General features: G+C 32.0%; 1 protein-coding gene across 3 annotated transcripts in view; it reads right to left on the bottom strand.

Moving 5' to 3' along the window:
* Window positions 1-14,800, bottom strand: part of LOC108908488 (integrin alpha-PS2) — a 129,984-nt gene that overhangs the window by 20,098 nt on the left and 95,086 nt on the right. For all 3 annotated transcript variants that reach the window (XM_023454820.1, XM_023454822.1, XM_023454821.1), the window contains exons 7-8: window positions 1,932-1,980; window positions 1,749-1,829 (exon numbers count right to left, since the gene is read on the bottom strand). In XM_023454820.1, coding sequence (XP_023310588.1) covers window positions 1,749-1,829; window positions 1,932-1,980 — 130 coding nt within the window. The remainder of the gene's footprint in view (window positions 1-1,748; window positions 1,830-1,931; window positions 1,981-14,800) is intronic.

Raw genomic sequence — 14,800 nt, 5'->3', positions numbered from 1 at the left:
TGTTAAGCGAATATCTCCAGAAGTATTGAGTATAGGTATAGGACATGGTTAACAAAAGTTGTTAGTTTTTAAAAGATCTAAAGGAATATTGAAAAATATACAGGGTGTTCCATTTAAAAAAATTAAGATTTTTTAGTTTAAACTTCTTCAAATCTGTCATTATTTTACGAACACCCTGTAGGTGCTAATCAAAATTTGAATCCATGACGTTCTCAAGCCACCTTTACAGTAACACGGTACCAAAAATCTTGTTTTAATTCTTAAAAATAACGAGGATAGCTACTGTTAAATACAGGTAGAAAAATGCAATATTTTTTATTTAGTTCCAATTATTTCAGAAACTATTAAATTTAGATATAGGAAACTTTATATCAAAATGTTTCAAATTAAACGTAGAATCTAAAAATGTTGTAAAATACAGGGTGTTCCATTTAAAAAAATGTAAGTTTGGTCTGCCACAAATTTTTGGTGCACCCTGTATATTTTAAAATATTTTTAAAATGTGTCCTGTTAGCGTACTTATCACCCTGTAGAAATTGTTTTTTAATAAACTTTAAAATTCGGAGTAAATCTACTTTAACCAATCGTTGACTCACCCTGTACAAGTTGCACTGATAAGTTGAAATTGTTCAAAATGATCACGGTTTTGTCTCGGGCATAAACTGATTTCGTCGAAAATTTGAGTCAACTTTATCCAATAACTGCTGATTGTTTCCAATGAATGTGCATTTGTCCGTAATCTGATTCCACAATTCTGATCAAGACACAACTGGCGAGGAATACACAAATTTTTTTAACGTTCCCCAAAGAAAGAAGTCATATTTGTTGAGCTCCATTGCATAAACCAATGTTCCAGTCTAAGTTGTAGTGACATCTCGTCAAGTAAATCCAGGAGAGTATTTTGGAGAATTTCTAAATAAGTTTCGCCATTTAGTCGATTCGGTAAAAAAATTGGGCCTATTAAATATCAATCGATAACACCAATCCGAACATTCTACTTACTGTTGATTAATGCTCTTGGTACAATCACAACCTGTACCAAATTTGATTTTTCTAACTTCAAGTATAACGAGATATAGATTTTTTTTCCAAAGAAACTCCACTTTTAAGGTCGTAACTTTTCAGGAGTGCGGTTTAGTATAAAGGTAAGTTGCGTTAAATCGTCATATTTTGGGTTCCCCTACATGCGCCTGCTCTGTGTCGGTTCTTACACCAAACACTCTGTATACTAAACGAAGCGTAAAAATTAGAAATAATTACTTTCAGTAAGCAATGAATTTGCACCGGAAGAATGAAATTCTTGTTTAAATCAATGCCCAAATAATTTCATTCTCGAAGCAAAAGTAGGTAGCGAACATTTTATTTATCCACATTTTTACAGCATAGGCATATGAATATGATGAAGTGAATGTTGAGTATTATTTTTTGTTAAAACTTGGATTAGATTTCTTGATATGGATTTGAAGCGATAATTTCATATAAAGTCTTTGTCTAAAGATTTCTGAATAAAATGTTGGATTTGACTGACCAATTTTAGATAGACTTAATATAGTCCTAATTTTATTCCAGCGAAATAAATATTGTTACAATTTAGTTAATATGTATTAAAGCAATTAGTTATAACTGAACTGGATTACACTATTTAGTAAGTTTGTTTTAATCCTCCTGCACCGGTAATCGGTTACATATTAAATTTGGTTAAATTTGTGAGGGATTAGGTTTTCAGTTTGCCCTTTTGCATAAAATACCTTTGGCGCCGTATCCCCTATATCCATAAATTCCAGGGGTAAAATTAAATCTGGCGTGAGCGTCTATGGAATACAATTGTCCTGAAACAGAGTACATTCCGACATAGTACTGTATAGAATAATCTACGCACTATAATAACTACAAGCTAGTAGTTTAACAGGAGTTAAAAAATAAGGTACTACCTTGCCAGAAGTAACTTCCTGGTGCTCCAACATACAGACGGTCTCCGCTCTGTAACAAACAATATTTTGATTAGGTGATTTCTACCAATTTGTAGCTGTACGTCGCTTACATCAATATCCCCAAGAAAATCAGCGATTTAATAAGTTATATGATATACCTACAAGTTACTGCTTAAATGTTTAATATAAACATTGCGACTGATATTGCGCATTGATAATAGGCAAAGCAAGTATCGACTTTCGATATCGTCTGTTTTGTGATTATTCGTATGTACCTGCACTCGTTTCCTTTCTATTTCATTTGCATATACGCTTAAACAATGTGTATACATCTTTAAGCAGAAGTCAGTTTCAAGTCATGTTCCCTAGAATATTTACTGAAATTCTGGATTATAAGTAATTACAGAAAAAGTATAATTTATGTTACCGTTGTTTATTATTATTTACCCACAGCCAAATGAAGAACGGTACACCCTGCACTGTTTAAATTTAAGCAGAATCCAATCCAAATGCTTGTGAAGGGTAACGGAGAGTGTGTGACATTATGAAAAACATGTATACGGATCAAGAAAGAATTGATATGGTTTGAACTTACTTTTGTCAGGAGAAAACGATGCTCTTGCAAGAAGACGCTATCAGATGGATTAACCCCGACCGACTTGGTACTCGCCACGTCATTGATGAAATGAATAAAAGAACAGTAGGCTGAACTGAACCCTGAGGCATGTTTGATTAAATTTAATTAACTTTCATTACCTGGACAAAAGTATTTGGTAATTTTTTGACTCGATACTACTGACAGCATCTTCAAGATAAACATCCAGTTACGCAATTTCGGTTCACCAGTCGCATAATTAATTGGTAATCACCACGAATTCCTCCCATTACAGGGTAACGATTTCCTTATGTAGAGGCAGATAATGCGTTCCACACCAACTGCCGACTGGGAAGTACCCAACTTAATCTAGAAATTTTTCAGTTTTATTTTCATATTAACGATCATCTACTGCGGTAGTAGTCACTGAACCGCGACGTTATTTATTGTTTCATTAGAAATCCTAAAGCCCCAACAATGCCATAAAGCAGGCATGCGACGACGCGGAAAATACAGCTATATTTTTGAGAAAGCTTACACTCCAGTCATTAGTATCCTCATATTTGACTAGCTCGCGAGATTGTGCATAATTCCTACCGCAAGATATTCATAACAATGCATCTGTCTTTTACAGTTAATGCTCCTGCGAACGCGATTCAGTGGCGCATATAGAGATTAACAGGATTAAAAAGATAAAATCGGGTAGAGAAGTGTGACCAAAATTGACGATTCTTTTTGGTACTGTATCGTAAATACATGGAGTTCTCAGTATAAGTGCTGTAGGTTCAATACTTGATGGAATACATTAGAATAAAGAAAAGAAAAAGTTGTAGAGTCGTGTCTTCCAATCAGATAAATTTCGTCAATCCTCAGAGGTTCCACGAGGGTCAATTATGGAGCTACTGTTGTTTGTTATTTGTATTAATGATCTTACTGAATATTGAACATAATAATCTCAAAAATGTAAAATTATGCCCTACAGTTGTGGCTAAACTACCTTGAATTTTGATTATAAAATTGGCGAATCTTTTTTAAATAGAATAGAATAGAAAGGGTGGATCTGTTTTGAGGTGGATGTGAGAGGAAGCAAGGAAATTTTTTCTGGATTACCTTCAGTACAACTCATATAGTAAAAGTGTAGATCCCTAGATCTGGGCGAGGTCCGGAACATTTTCAAAATTGCAAAAATGTTTTTTACAATTTAATTTTTTTAATTTTACCAAAATTAGAATGCCCTCGGAGTAATTAAAATCTTTTAAAAAAATTATCCAAAAAACTTGATTATTTTGTCTTTTTTTCATCAAATTTTGCAACATCGATAATAAATTTAAACATTTTTAACCTACAGTATGTTGTGCAAAATTCAATTCTAAAACTTTTTTTCCTCTTCAATATTCTTCCAAAATGCATAGATTCCAAGATATAAGTAAAAAACTCAGATAAAATAGGTACTTTTTAATTTTTTTTAAACAATTTTGCAATTTTGAATATGTTCCGGACCTCGCCCAGATCTAGGGATCTACACTTTTATTATGCGAATTGTACTGAAGGTATTCCAGCAAAAATTAACTTGCCCTCTCTCAGAAGAATTAGGATATTTTGACAGATTCGTCCTGGTCTATTACGCAATTTACTGACCTTCCTGTTACATTTGATGAACATATTCCTGTAGAAAAAAGAATATGTATCAATTCTTTGGAGTCCCGTTTGGTGTCCTCGTGGTACACTTCAAGAATTGTTGATGTTTCAACTGCAATATTTATTTCTTTACATCTTTAATTTACCTTATATATTTTTAGGGTCAACATGATTCATTTTCACATACAAAAATCAACTTTTCTACTACATTTTTATTCGTAGACTGGATTTCTGACATTTCCATCAGACAATTAGTATTCTACCTTATACCAAAATATTTTAAATCTTACGTAGGCACTTATGGTCGCGTAGCTGGCCCAACGCAGGAATTTATACCAACGAGCAGGACTATTTAGCATAGAATAACATTTCCATAAGCTGCGCCGATTGCGCACGCATTGTCGGCCTCTCTCAAGAGGAATATAAAGTACATATAAAGTTGTTGTTACGACATAATGTAATGCCATTATCGAAACGTACTCACCGCGATTATTAATAAAGAGGCATGGAGGAAGAAGGGAACAGGTAAAATATGCTTGCTATCTGTAACTACACCCACAACTGTTTGTCGGCGTGTAAGACTGACAGCTCGCGCTCAAGCGCGTGTACTACCTCACAGCTTTTGCATTAAACAAGGGTGGAGTTGGCCGGTTGGCTCGTGATTTGGACAAGTTGATGATAATTAATTAAATATCTTGTAATCTTGTATTTTGAATTGGATGTCTAAAAATTGAGACAACTAACCAATTTTCTGTTTACTTTTCCTGTTTGAAATCGAGAAAAAAGTATTTCATTTAATTTATTTTCATTTAATGAAATGCTGTTTTTATTAATATAGCAATTTACTGTCGTTTGTAATTACAAAATGAGAAATCTTTGCTTGAAATTAACACATTTTATTATCAAAAAAGGGAGATTGGAATTTAAGTTTCAAGAGCCCAAATGGGTTAAGCATGGATGAAAAAGAAACCGAAAGAAGAGGAAGAAGAAAGACGCAAAGAAGATGAAGACGAAAGAATAAAAGAAGAGGAGGAAGAAGAAAGCAGAAGAGAAACCACTTGCTCNATTATTATAAAGTTACCTATATAAACATAAACAAATTTTTTCATTGAAAAAATGCAATAGCATAGGGTAAAATATACAGTATATTTAATGCATAAATAATAAACTTTGTTTATGACCAAATATGTGCAAATTAGAGAAGATCGAAATTAGTCTATTAAAAGCCGTGATAATGCAATTTTTTTCGTACCTTCGCATTTTGAACCTCCGAATTCAGTATCGGAGCGAAAGCCCCTCCCCCCTGCATTTTTCGTATGTTTCGTGAGCTTAGAACTCGGAAAAACGAAACCATTGTATCAAAGATATTGTTAAATTGTTTATAAATTAACGGTAAATGCCGATAAAATTTGACCTTTTATATCTCGAGAACCAATAAACGGAATTTAACTTTTTATTTTTTTTAGGGAAGTGTATTTCCGAGTACTTTAAAATTATAATTTTTGAAAAAACTAAATTGCAAATTGATAAATGTAATCTAATTGTTTAAAAATAAAAAAAAACAGTGTTAGCTTTAAAAATTTACTGTGGCAGTCCTAATAAACCGATTTCAATTTTTCAAAAACCATTTGAAAGGTCGAGCGGTCTTTTCTATGTGAAAAAATTTTCAAGTATCTAGATCCTTTATTTGAGGCAACATTTTGAAAATTCGAACATATTTTTCTCAAATTTTTTTTTTTTCAAAAAATGACTGCGAAAACTACAGAACCGATTTTAAAGAAATTTGGTGTGTTGATTTATTATACTCTGAAGTTTTTTTTACCAAAATTAGAATGCCCTCGGAGTAATTAAAATCTTTTAAAAAAATTATCCAAAAAACGACTATTTTGTCTTTTTTTCATCAAATTTTGCAACATCGGTAATAAATTTAAACATTTTTAATCTACAGTATGTTGTGCAAAATTCAATTCTAAAACTTTTTTTCCTCTTCAATATTCTTCCAAAATGCATAGATTCCAAGATATAAGTAAAAAACTCAGATAAAATAGGTATTTTTAAATTTTTTTTTAAACAATTTTGCAATTTTGAATATGTTCCGGACCTCCCCCAGATCTAGGGATCTACACTTTTATTATGCGAGTTGTACTGAAGGTATTCCAGCAAAAATTAGCTTGCCCTCTCTTACAAGAATTAGGATATTTTCACAGATTCGTCCTGGTCTATTACGCAATTTACTGACCTTCCTGTTACATTTGATGAACATATTCCTGTAGAAAAAATAATATGTATCAATTGTTTGGAGTCCCGTTTGGTGTCCTCGTGGTACACTTCAAGAATTGTTGATGTTTCAACTGCAATATTTATTTCTTTACATCTTTAATTTACCTTATATATTTTTATGGTCAACATAATTCATTTTCACATAAAAAAAACTTTTCTACTACATTTTTATTCGTAGACTGGATTTCTGACATTTCCATCAGACAATTAGTATTCTACCTTATACCAAAATATTTTAATCTTACGTAGGTACTTATGGTCGCGTAGCTGGCCCAACGCAGGAATTTATACCAACGAACAGGACTATTTAGCATAGAATAACATTTCCATAAGCTGCGCCGATTGCGCACGCATTGTCGGCCTCTCTCAAGAGGAATATAAAGTACATATAAAGTTGTTGTTACGACATAATGTAATGCCATTATCGAAACGTACTCACCGCGATTATTAATAAAGAGGCATGGAGGAAGAAGGGAACAGGTAAAATATGCTTGCTATCTGTAACTACACCCACAACTGTTTGTCGGCGTGTAAGACTGACAGCTCGCGCTCAAGCGCGTGTACTACCTCACAGCTTTTGCATTAAACAAGGGTGGAGTTGGCCGGTTGGCTCGTGATTTGGACAAGTTGATGATAATTAATTAAATATGCGGACAATCTTGTATTTTGAATTGGATGTCTAAAAATTGAGACAACTAACCAGTTTTCTGTTTACTTTTCTTGTTTGAAATCGAGAAAAAAGTATTTCATTTAATTTATTTTCATTTGATCAAATGCTGTTTTTATTAATATAGCAATTTACTGTTGTTTGTAATTAAGAATGAAAAATCTTTGCTCGAAATAACACTTTATTATCAAAAAAGGGAGATTGGAATTCAGAGCCCAAATGGATGAAAAAAGAAACCGAAAGAAGAGGAAGAAGAAAGACGCAAAGAAGATGAAGACGAAAGAATAAAAGAAGAGGAGGAAGAAGAAAGCAGAAGAGAAACCACTTGCTTCTTTTTCTTTGTTTAGGATTGAGAATAAGAAACGAAACCTAAATATTGTTTTAACTGAAATCGAAAATAATATTATTGGTGTGTTATTTGATTTCACAAGACCTTTGAATTGAATAGACTACAATCGTAATGTTAAGAGACCCGTTAAATGATCTGTACCAAGGCAGATGGATATGCAGGGAACAAGATGCTCCAATTCCCTGGCCACCACGTTCACCTGACTCGAATCCATGTGACTTTTTTAATTTGGGGGGGGGGGCTTAAAACAAAAAAGTACGCGGTGAGTATTAACTGTGGATCAGAATTGAAGAATCTGTTTACAATTTGCAGAATGAAGTAATATCGAGAAGAGCGCATTCTAATTTTTTGCGTAGAATTAATTTATGTATTACAGAAAACTGTTCTTGTGAGAGAACAGTCTTTACAAGTCATTTTGTTTCTGTTATATATAATATTATGACTGATCCATTAAAACCTGGAGTTGAAGTGTAATTGTAAAGAATCCTGTTGACTATTTCATTGTTGTTACTTAAACTGTCAGCGACATAACTTTCTGCAATTGTGGGTGATTTCCACCCACCATGTCTTTTGATTGATAATACATCAACTCCTGTATTAGCTAGTAACGTTGCCGATGTTCTTCGGAATGAATGACCTGTATATGTTTCAGGATGTTCTAGTTTCAAAAACTGTGCAATCTTATTAGAAATCTAGAAAGGGTATTCTTGCCGATTGGTTGGTTGTAACATCTACTTGCTTGATAGCGCATAAAAAAGCGTGAAATTGCAGTTGTAATTTCCAATCTAATCTTGATATATTTCTCGAGAATTTCTAGGTGAGAAACAGAGAGAACCCAGAAGTAATTGTAAACGTACGTAACATACCATTTTTAGAATCTGGAATTGTAACTACAATAATGTCATAGAAATTTTTTAAATTGACGTTGTCCAAAGTAAGTTTGCATACCTCATCAAAACGGCATGCTCCTGCACTTAGGATAGAGGTAAATTTAGTTAAATCTAAATTATTAACTCTCGTTAGTTCAGATAAAAAAATACGACAGCTAATATACATTTTTTAATAAGAAATTATCGGACGATTTTCAATTACACTGCAGACATTTTACAATTCGCAGAAAGTATGTGGCGAGACATCAGCGTCAGCGAGCTGTAGCGCCGTTCGCCGTTAATGGTTAGTTAATATTTCTGAAAACGAAATACAGAGTGGTCGTGTTGTCGGGCCTGGCAATATATCCAAGTCGTTGTCGTGGAACAATGGGGAGAGCGAAAACCCGACTGTGTCTTACAAATTTAGCGCCGTCAAAAGAATTTGCATTCATTACAATAAAATTCACGATCCAACAACATATGGAATGATAGCGCATTTACATTATCAATGTAACCTTTTATGAGAGACGCTCGCTATATTTATGGAGGTACTTAAAAATCGCTACCCGCTACATTTACAATGATAAAATCTACTCTGATTTATTTTATGCCTCACGACCGGATGAGTGAAAACTTTTGAAACTGAATAAATGAAAGGTGAGCTCTCCTAACCTTTTGTGGAGGTATTTTCCGTATTTATTTTCGTCTTGTTTTCGTTGGGAGGCACGACTCAATTCTTCTCGGGGCGCGGCACTTTTCTCGTGCTATTAAACTGACGTGGGAAACATCATGGAGCTGGTTGCTTTTGGAGATAAGCAAAATGATTGTTTACATTTTACAGTTTCACGTTTAACGATTTTCGTACCGACAGGCACCTAACGAAGACCGTGGAATTTTGATGGACCCGAGAAGTGGGGGCCATAATTTTCTCTCAGGTTTCCATGGTTGTTATGTTATACCCTGTCCTGTGAAATTTACTTTCAAATCGAAAATCAACGGCTTGGTTGCTAAAGGACAGTTACATAGGCGGTCAAAGGTCTGTGATCCACAGGTTCCAAGAACAAAGGCTTAAAGGATAGTAATAAACTGATTTTTAATCTGTAATCTAAAGAAAAGACCAGATATTTTTTTGTGGGTAGGAGAAAATCTTTTAAATGGAAATATTGAGTTCTATAAGTCTATTATGTTTTCTGATGAACGTACATTTTCTACTAATGGAACTGTAGCATCCCAGCACGAAAGGTACTGGTCTCCAGAAAACCCTGAATTTAGAACAATGATACGAAGACAATATTTTACATAAGTGAACCTGTGGTGCGCGATCTCTGTCCATGGCATTATAGGCCCACAAATTAACATTGACATTTTTTTTCAACAAGATGGTGCACCTCCCATTGTGCAACACCTGTCCGTGCTTATTTAGATGAGCTGTTCCCGAATCGTTGGATAGGGAGAAGGGAGCCGATTGAGTGGCCAGCCAGATCGCCTGATTTGACACCCCTAGATTATTTCTTGTGGGGATACTTAAAAAGCAAAGTATACGTTATTAGACCGGTTAATTTTTTAGAAGATTTAAAAGCAAGAATTCGTCACGAGATACATCGCATACCTCTTAGTTATTGATAATGTCCAAGAAGAATTTATTAATCGTCTTGGCTACTGTCGTGTAGCCAACGGTGCACAATTTGAACATTTAATTTAGTCGATTTTTACATAATCATTATCATTTTCAGTATTGTGAAAATTAAATTTTAAAATCTTCAAACATTATTTTCTTGAAATTTTTGTTATGTAACACCATAATTTTTCATGATCTGTGTATGTAGAATGACACGCTCTTTCAAATGGCATGGTCAAAATTGGGGGTTGCTATTTAAAAAAATTGTCGATGACGTCATATCTCGAACAACGATGACGTCACAAATATGGGTCGTATGTCAAAAAGTGCCTTTTTTAAAAACAAAATCGACGTGCCAGGGGATATTTTCGAAAACTTCTCAATTTAAAAAATAATGAATTTATTCGTTACTTTTCGAAAGCACTGTAGAATACAAAATCGTATTCTATGGTTCAAGTTTAATGGATTTAGAAAAGTCTCATGTAAAAAGTTACCGAGTAAAGCGCTCAAAAGTAGTCGAATGCAAGGTAGAATTATCCACTGAAAAAAATAAAAGAAATAATAAAATAATTGATGGATACAATAAATAATACATTTAAAAATTTTCAATCTTCTCAACTTTGAAAAACTCGACATAAATAACGACTATTTCAAAACTGTACGCTAGAAAAACCCGTTTACTTTTTACTATGGCAAGTCAAGTCAGTTTAGAATTTCTTAGGGCCGCTAGTTTGAAAAATTCCCGGGCCGCTTTTTTCTCCCAGTCCGGCGCTGACTACAACGTTGATGGGTTTTTTATTGCATGAATCGTTGAAATGGTTATTCAGAAAGAAAAAACCGCGGAGTGCTATTAAATTAGAGGGTGGAAATTGGAAATAGGGGTGAAACTGCAACCCTTACGGTTTTTTGAGTATATCTCGAAAACGAAGCAAAATTTGAGGCTATTGCATAGGAAAAATTTTGTAGATAGTGAGATTTTCTATCGAAACAGCTTATTTAAAAAATGTATTTACTGCAAAATATATTAAAAACAATTTAACTAAAATATGCAAAAAATTCAATTTTTTGTTTTTTTTTACTTTTATGCAAATAACTTTTTTCTGAGCAGAGATAGGTATAGGCTTCATAGAAAAAAAATTATATAAAATTTCCTTCAAAACAATTCTGACTTACGTTTTTGATTAAGATTTTTGAGTTTGAAATTTTAAATCGTATTTTTGAAAGTGAGTGTATCTTTCGATTTTTGTGAAAATATTTTATTTCAAACTACTATTCTTTTAACAACTTTTAGGACCGGTCCGGTCATGGGCCCTCCATAATTACTATTTTTTTTTGATTTTTGAAAATTAAAAAAAATATATCTATAAATCATAAGTACTGATTTTTGTCACTGTCTACTTTCTTTTTACTTATTTTAAATTAATTTGAATACTTTTTAATTATTAATAGGTGTTTAAAATCAATAATTAAACGTTGTCTATTTATAAACAATTATAACAAACGTGTTTATTTATTTTCGTGTTCTTTTAAAAATCATTTTATCAATGCTATTTTTTGTTGCAAAGTATTTTTTTTATTTAAATAATAGTATCTTTATGAATTTCTATCCAATTTAAAAAGAGTCGCACATCTTATGAATATTGCTGTCAAATTTTCAGCTGAGAAACACTATTTAGATGCAAAAAATATTAGATTTGCGTTACAATACAGCCAAACCCAAACAAACCCAAAATTTCATTCAATCATTCCAAGGAACAAAATATTATTTTGTAAACTAGAATACTCCTTACCTAATATATTTCCATTGCTCCTTAGAATGATTGAATGAAATTTTTGGGTCCCTATATTGTATCGCAAATTTAATTTTTCTTTTGCATCTAAATAGTGTTTCTCAGGTGAAAATTTGACATCAATAATAATCATAAGATGTGCGACTCTTTTTAAATAGAATAGAAATTCATAAAGATACTATTATTTAAATAAAAAAAAATACTTTGCAACAAAAAAAAACATTGATAAAATAATTTTGAAACAATTTTTAAAAGAACACGAAAATAAATAAAAACGTTTGTTATCATTGTTTATAAATAGACAACGTTTACTTATTGATTTTAAACACCTATTAATAATTAAAAAGTATTAATATTAATTTAAAATAAGTAAAAAAGGGTATACAAAAATCGGTACTTATAATGATTTATAGAGAAAAATTTTGTTTTAAATTTCAAAAATCAAAAAAAAAATAGTAATTATGGAGGGCCCACGACCGGACCGGTCCTAAAAGTTGTTAAAAGAATAGTAGTTTGAAATAGAAAATTTTCACAAAAATCGAAAGATACACTCACTTTCAAAAACACGATTTAAAATTTTAAACTTAAAAATCTTAATCAAAAACACTTTGAATATTTCTTTTGTATTTTTATCTGTAAAGGCCATCTAAAAACAAATATTTTTATAAAAAAAGCTTTAATTTGGACCATTATTAAGAAAGTTATGATCAAAAAACCAAAAAAAGCGTTTTTTTGAAAATTTTATATCTTTTGAACAAGTAATCAAAAAAATCTGAAAATTTACCAGAAAGGCTTTTTTGAGGGGTACTAAAAAATATAAAAAAATTAAGGAAATCGAAAATTTAAATTTTTCGAACCGTCCGATTTGGCGTGGAACGCCCCATATACATTATTAATAAACTTTATTGTACTTAAATTCTCAAGTTTTTACTAAATTATTTGATTAAAAAAGTAAAAAAATCAAAAAATCTCATTTTTTGCTTTCTTTAAAATCGTTTATTAACGATTTTTTGCATACAATTTTCCTTTTACATTTTTTAAATAAGCCATTTCGATGAGAAATTCAATTCTCTACAAAATTTTTCCTATGAACTATACCGAAATTCTGCTTCGTTTTCGTGCTATATTTAAAAAACTGCAAAAGTGGGTTTTCACATCAATATTCAATTTCAACCCACTAATTTAATAGTACCCCGCGGTTTTTTCATTTTTAATTACCCTTCGAACAAGTCATGTGATGAAAATCCTCGAACGTCTTATTTCCTTCCTTTTTTGCAAAAAAAAAATGAGAATTAAAACGTATAAGGGGAAACGCAAAAATACTCTACAACCTCTTGTTTTGAAGGAAATGTTATCTACTTTTTTTTCTATGAAGCAAAGCCTATACCTATCTTTACTCAAAAAAAACTAGAGGCAAAAAAATCAGAAAATCGAATTTTTTGCTTTTTTTCAAATTGTTTATTAACGATTATTTTGCATTAAATTTTCCTTTTAATTTTTTTTTAAATAAGCTATTTCGATGGGAAATTCAATTCTCTAAATAATTTTTGTGAACTATAGCGAAATTTTGCTTCGTTTTTGAGCTACAATTAAAAAACTGAAGGGGGTGCATTTTCTCCCCTATTTCCAATTTCCACCTTCTAATTTAATAGCACTCCGCGGTTTTTTCATTCTAAATAACCATTTGAACGATTCATGCAATAAAAACCCATCAACGTTGTAGTTCCATACCATATGACATAATCAATAGCGTATAGGAACCCTGACTTAACTATGGCCGATATGTTTCTATGGGGCCGTTGAAAACAAATTGTTTATGCTACTTCCAATACCAAATAATATTGAAATGCTCAAAGGCAGAATTACCCAGGCTGCCCGTTCAATATTCCAGGAAGAAATCAGAAATTCCTTCAGATATCTAAAGAAGTAATTAGAAAAATGTGGGGGTGGTGTTTTTGAAATTTGATATCTTCATCATATTGCTTTGTTCACTTTTTTTTAGCTTAATTGTTGTAATTATGTTCGCATTATTTAAAAATTACACTCAAATAAGGCGTATTTTAGTTTTGTACTTCGTTCCCGGTATAAAAAAATTAATTTTTTGATAATGTGGCTCTTATTTATTTTTCAAGCGAAAACTTTTATCGAGAATCCCTTTAAGGTATGTTTACTCTTACGCAAAATAACATTTTTGTGTTTTTGACCCACCCTGTATAACAAAATTGAAGTTCGTCATGGTGATTCGTATTTTCTAAACAAGCAAAAACTTTTATCAAGAAAGCCTTTTCTTCGTATCTTTCACTTTTTGGTCCGTTTGTCCTAAACTCAATCTGCTGACATACTGTATACCTTTGAGTATCATTATGTCATCGGTAACATCTTTACGTTTACTGTTTAGTCATCTCGAGTTTTAATTCTGTTGGTACCTAACCCGTTAGGTGTAAGACTGTATTGCTTGCTATCTGACATTCAGAATCTTATTTTCCTCTGATAGTCACCAGAAGGGGACTAAGCATCTCGGTAGTTATTTTTATTTAGGGCTAATACGAACACAACTTAGTTATATCACATAAATTTATACAGAAAAACGAATAACTATGCGAATGTAAATAATATCTACATTTTAAGCCGAAAACAAATGCAAATATTTACTAAGTCTGCAAACAATTTATTGGTTAAACGTTTCCAATACCACAAAGTTTAAACAAACACGTCTTTTATTAGCTGTGTTAAATATACCTATACACTTCTGTAGAATTATGCCAATGCCAACTAAAGTAGAAAATAGGTCGGTCTAATGTATCGCTTTTGGTACTAAAAATGGCGAAGAATCTATAAATCGAATACATCATTTCAAATTCCTGATAGCAAGACACATACTCGGAGGAGATTTGTCACTTCATGTAATTTATGTGATACCGTATGGAAAACACACTGCTTTGAGTCTTGAGTTTACTAAAATTTGCATATTGCATTTAAAAAAAAGTTGCTGCAACCCCTCACATAATTAAAAAAATTAACAATCCTCTTTGTAATACGCCCCATTGAAAATAAAAATTGACG

The sequence above is a fragment of the Anoplophora glabripennis genome, unplaced genomic scaffold (assembly GCF_000390285.2).
Source record: "Anoplophora glabripennis isolate ALB-LARVAE unplaced genomic scaffold, Agla_2.0 scaffold360, whole genome shotgun sequence".
In the NCBI taxonomy this organism is placed as follows: Eukaryota; Metazoa; Arthropoda; class Insecta; order Coleoptera; family Cerambycidae; genus Anoplophora; species Anoplophora glabripennis.
Note: the sequence above shows the minus strand (reverse complement) of the source record. Positions and strands in the feature narration are given on the sequence as shown.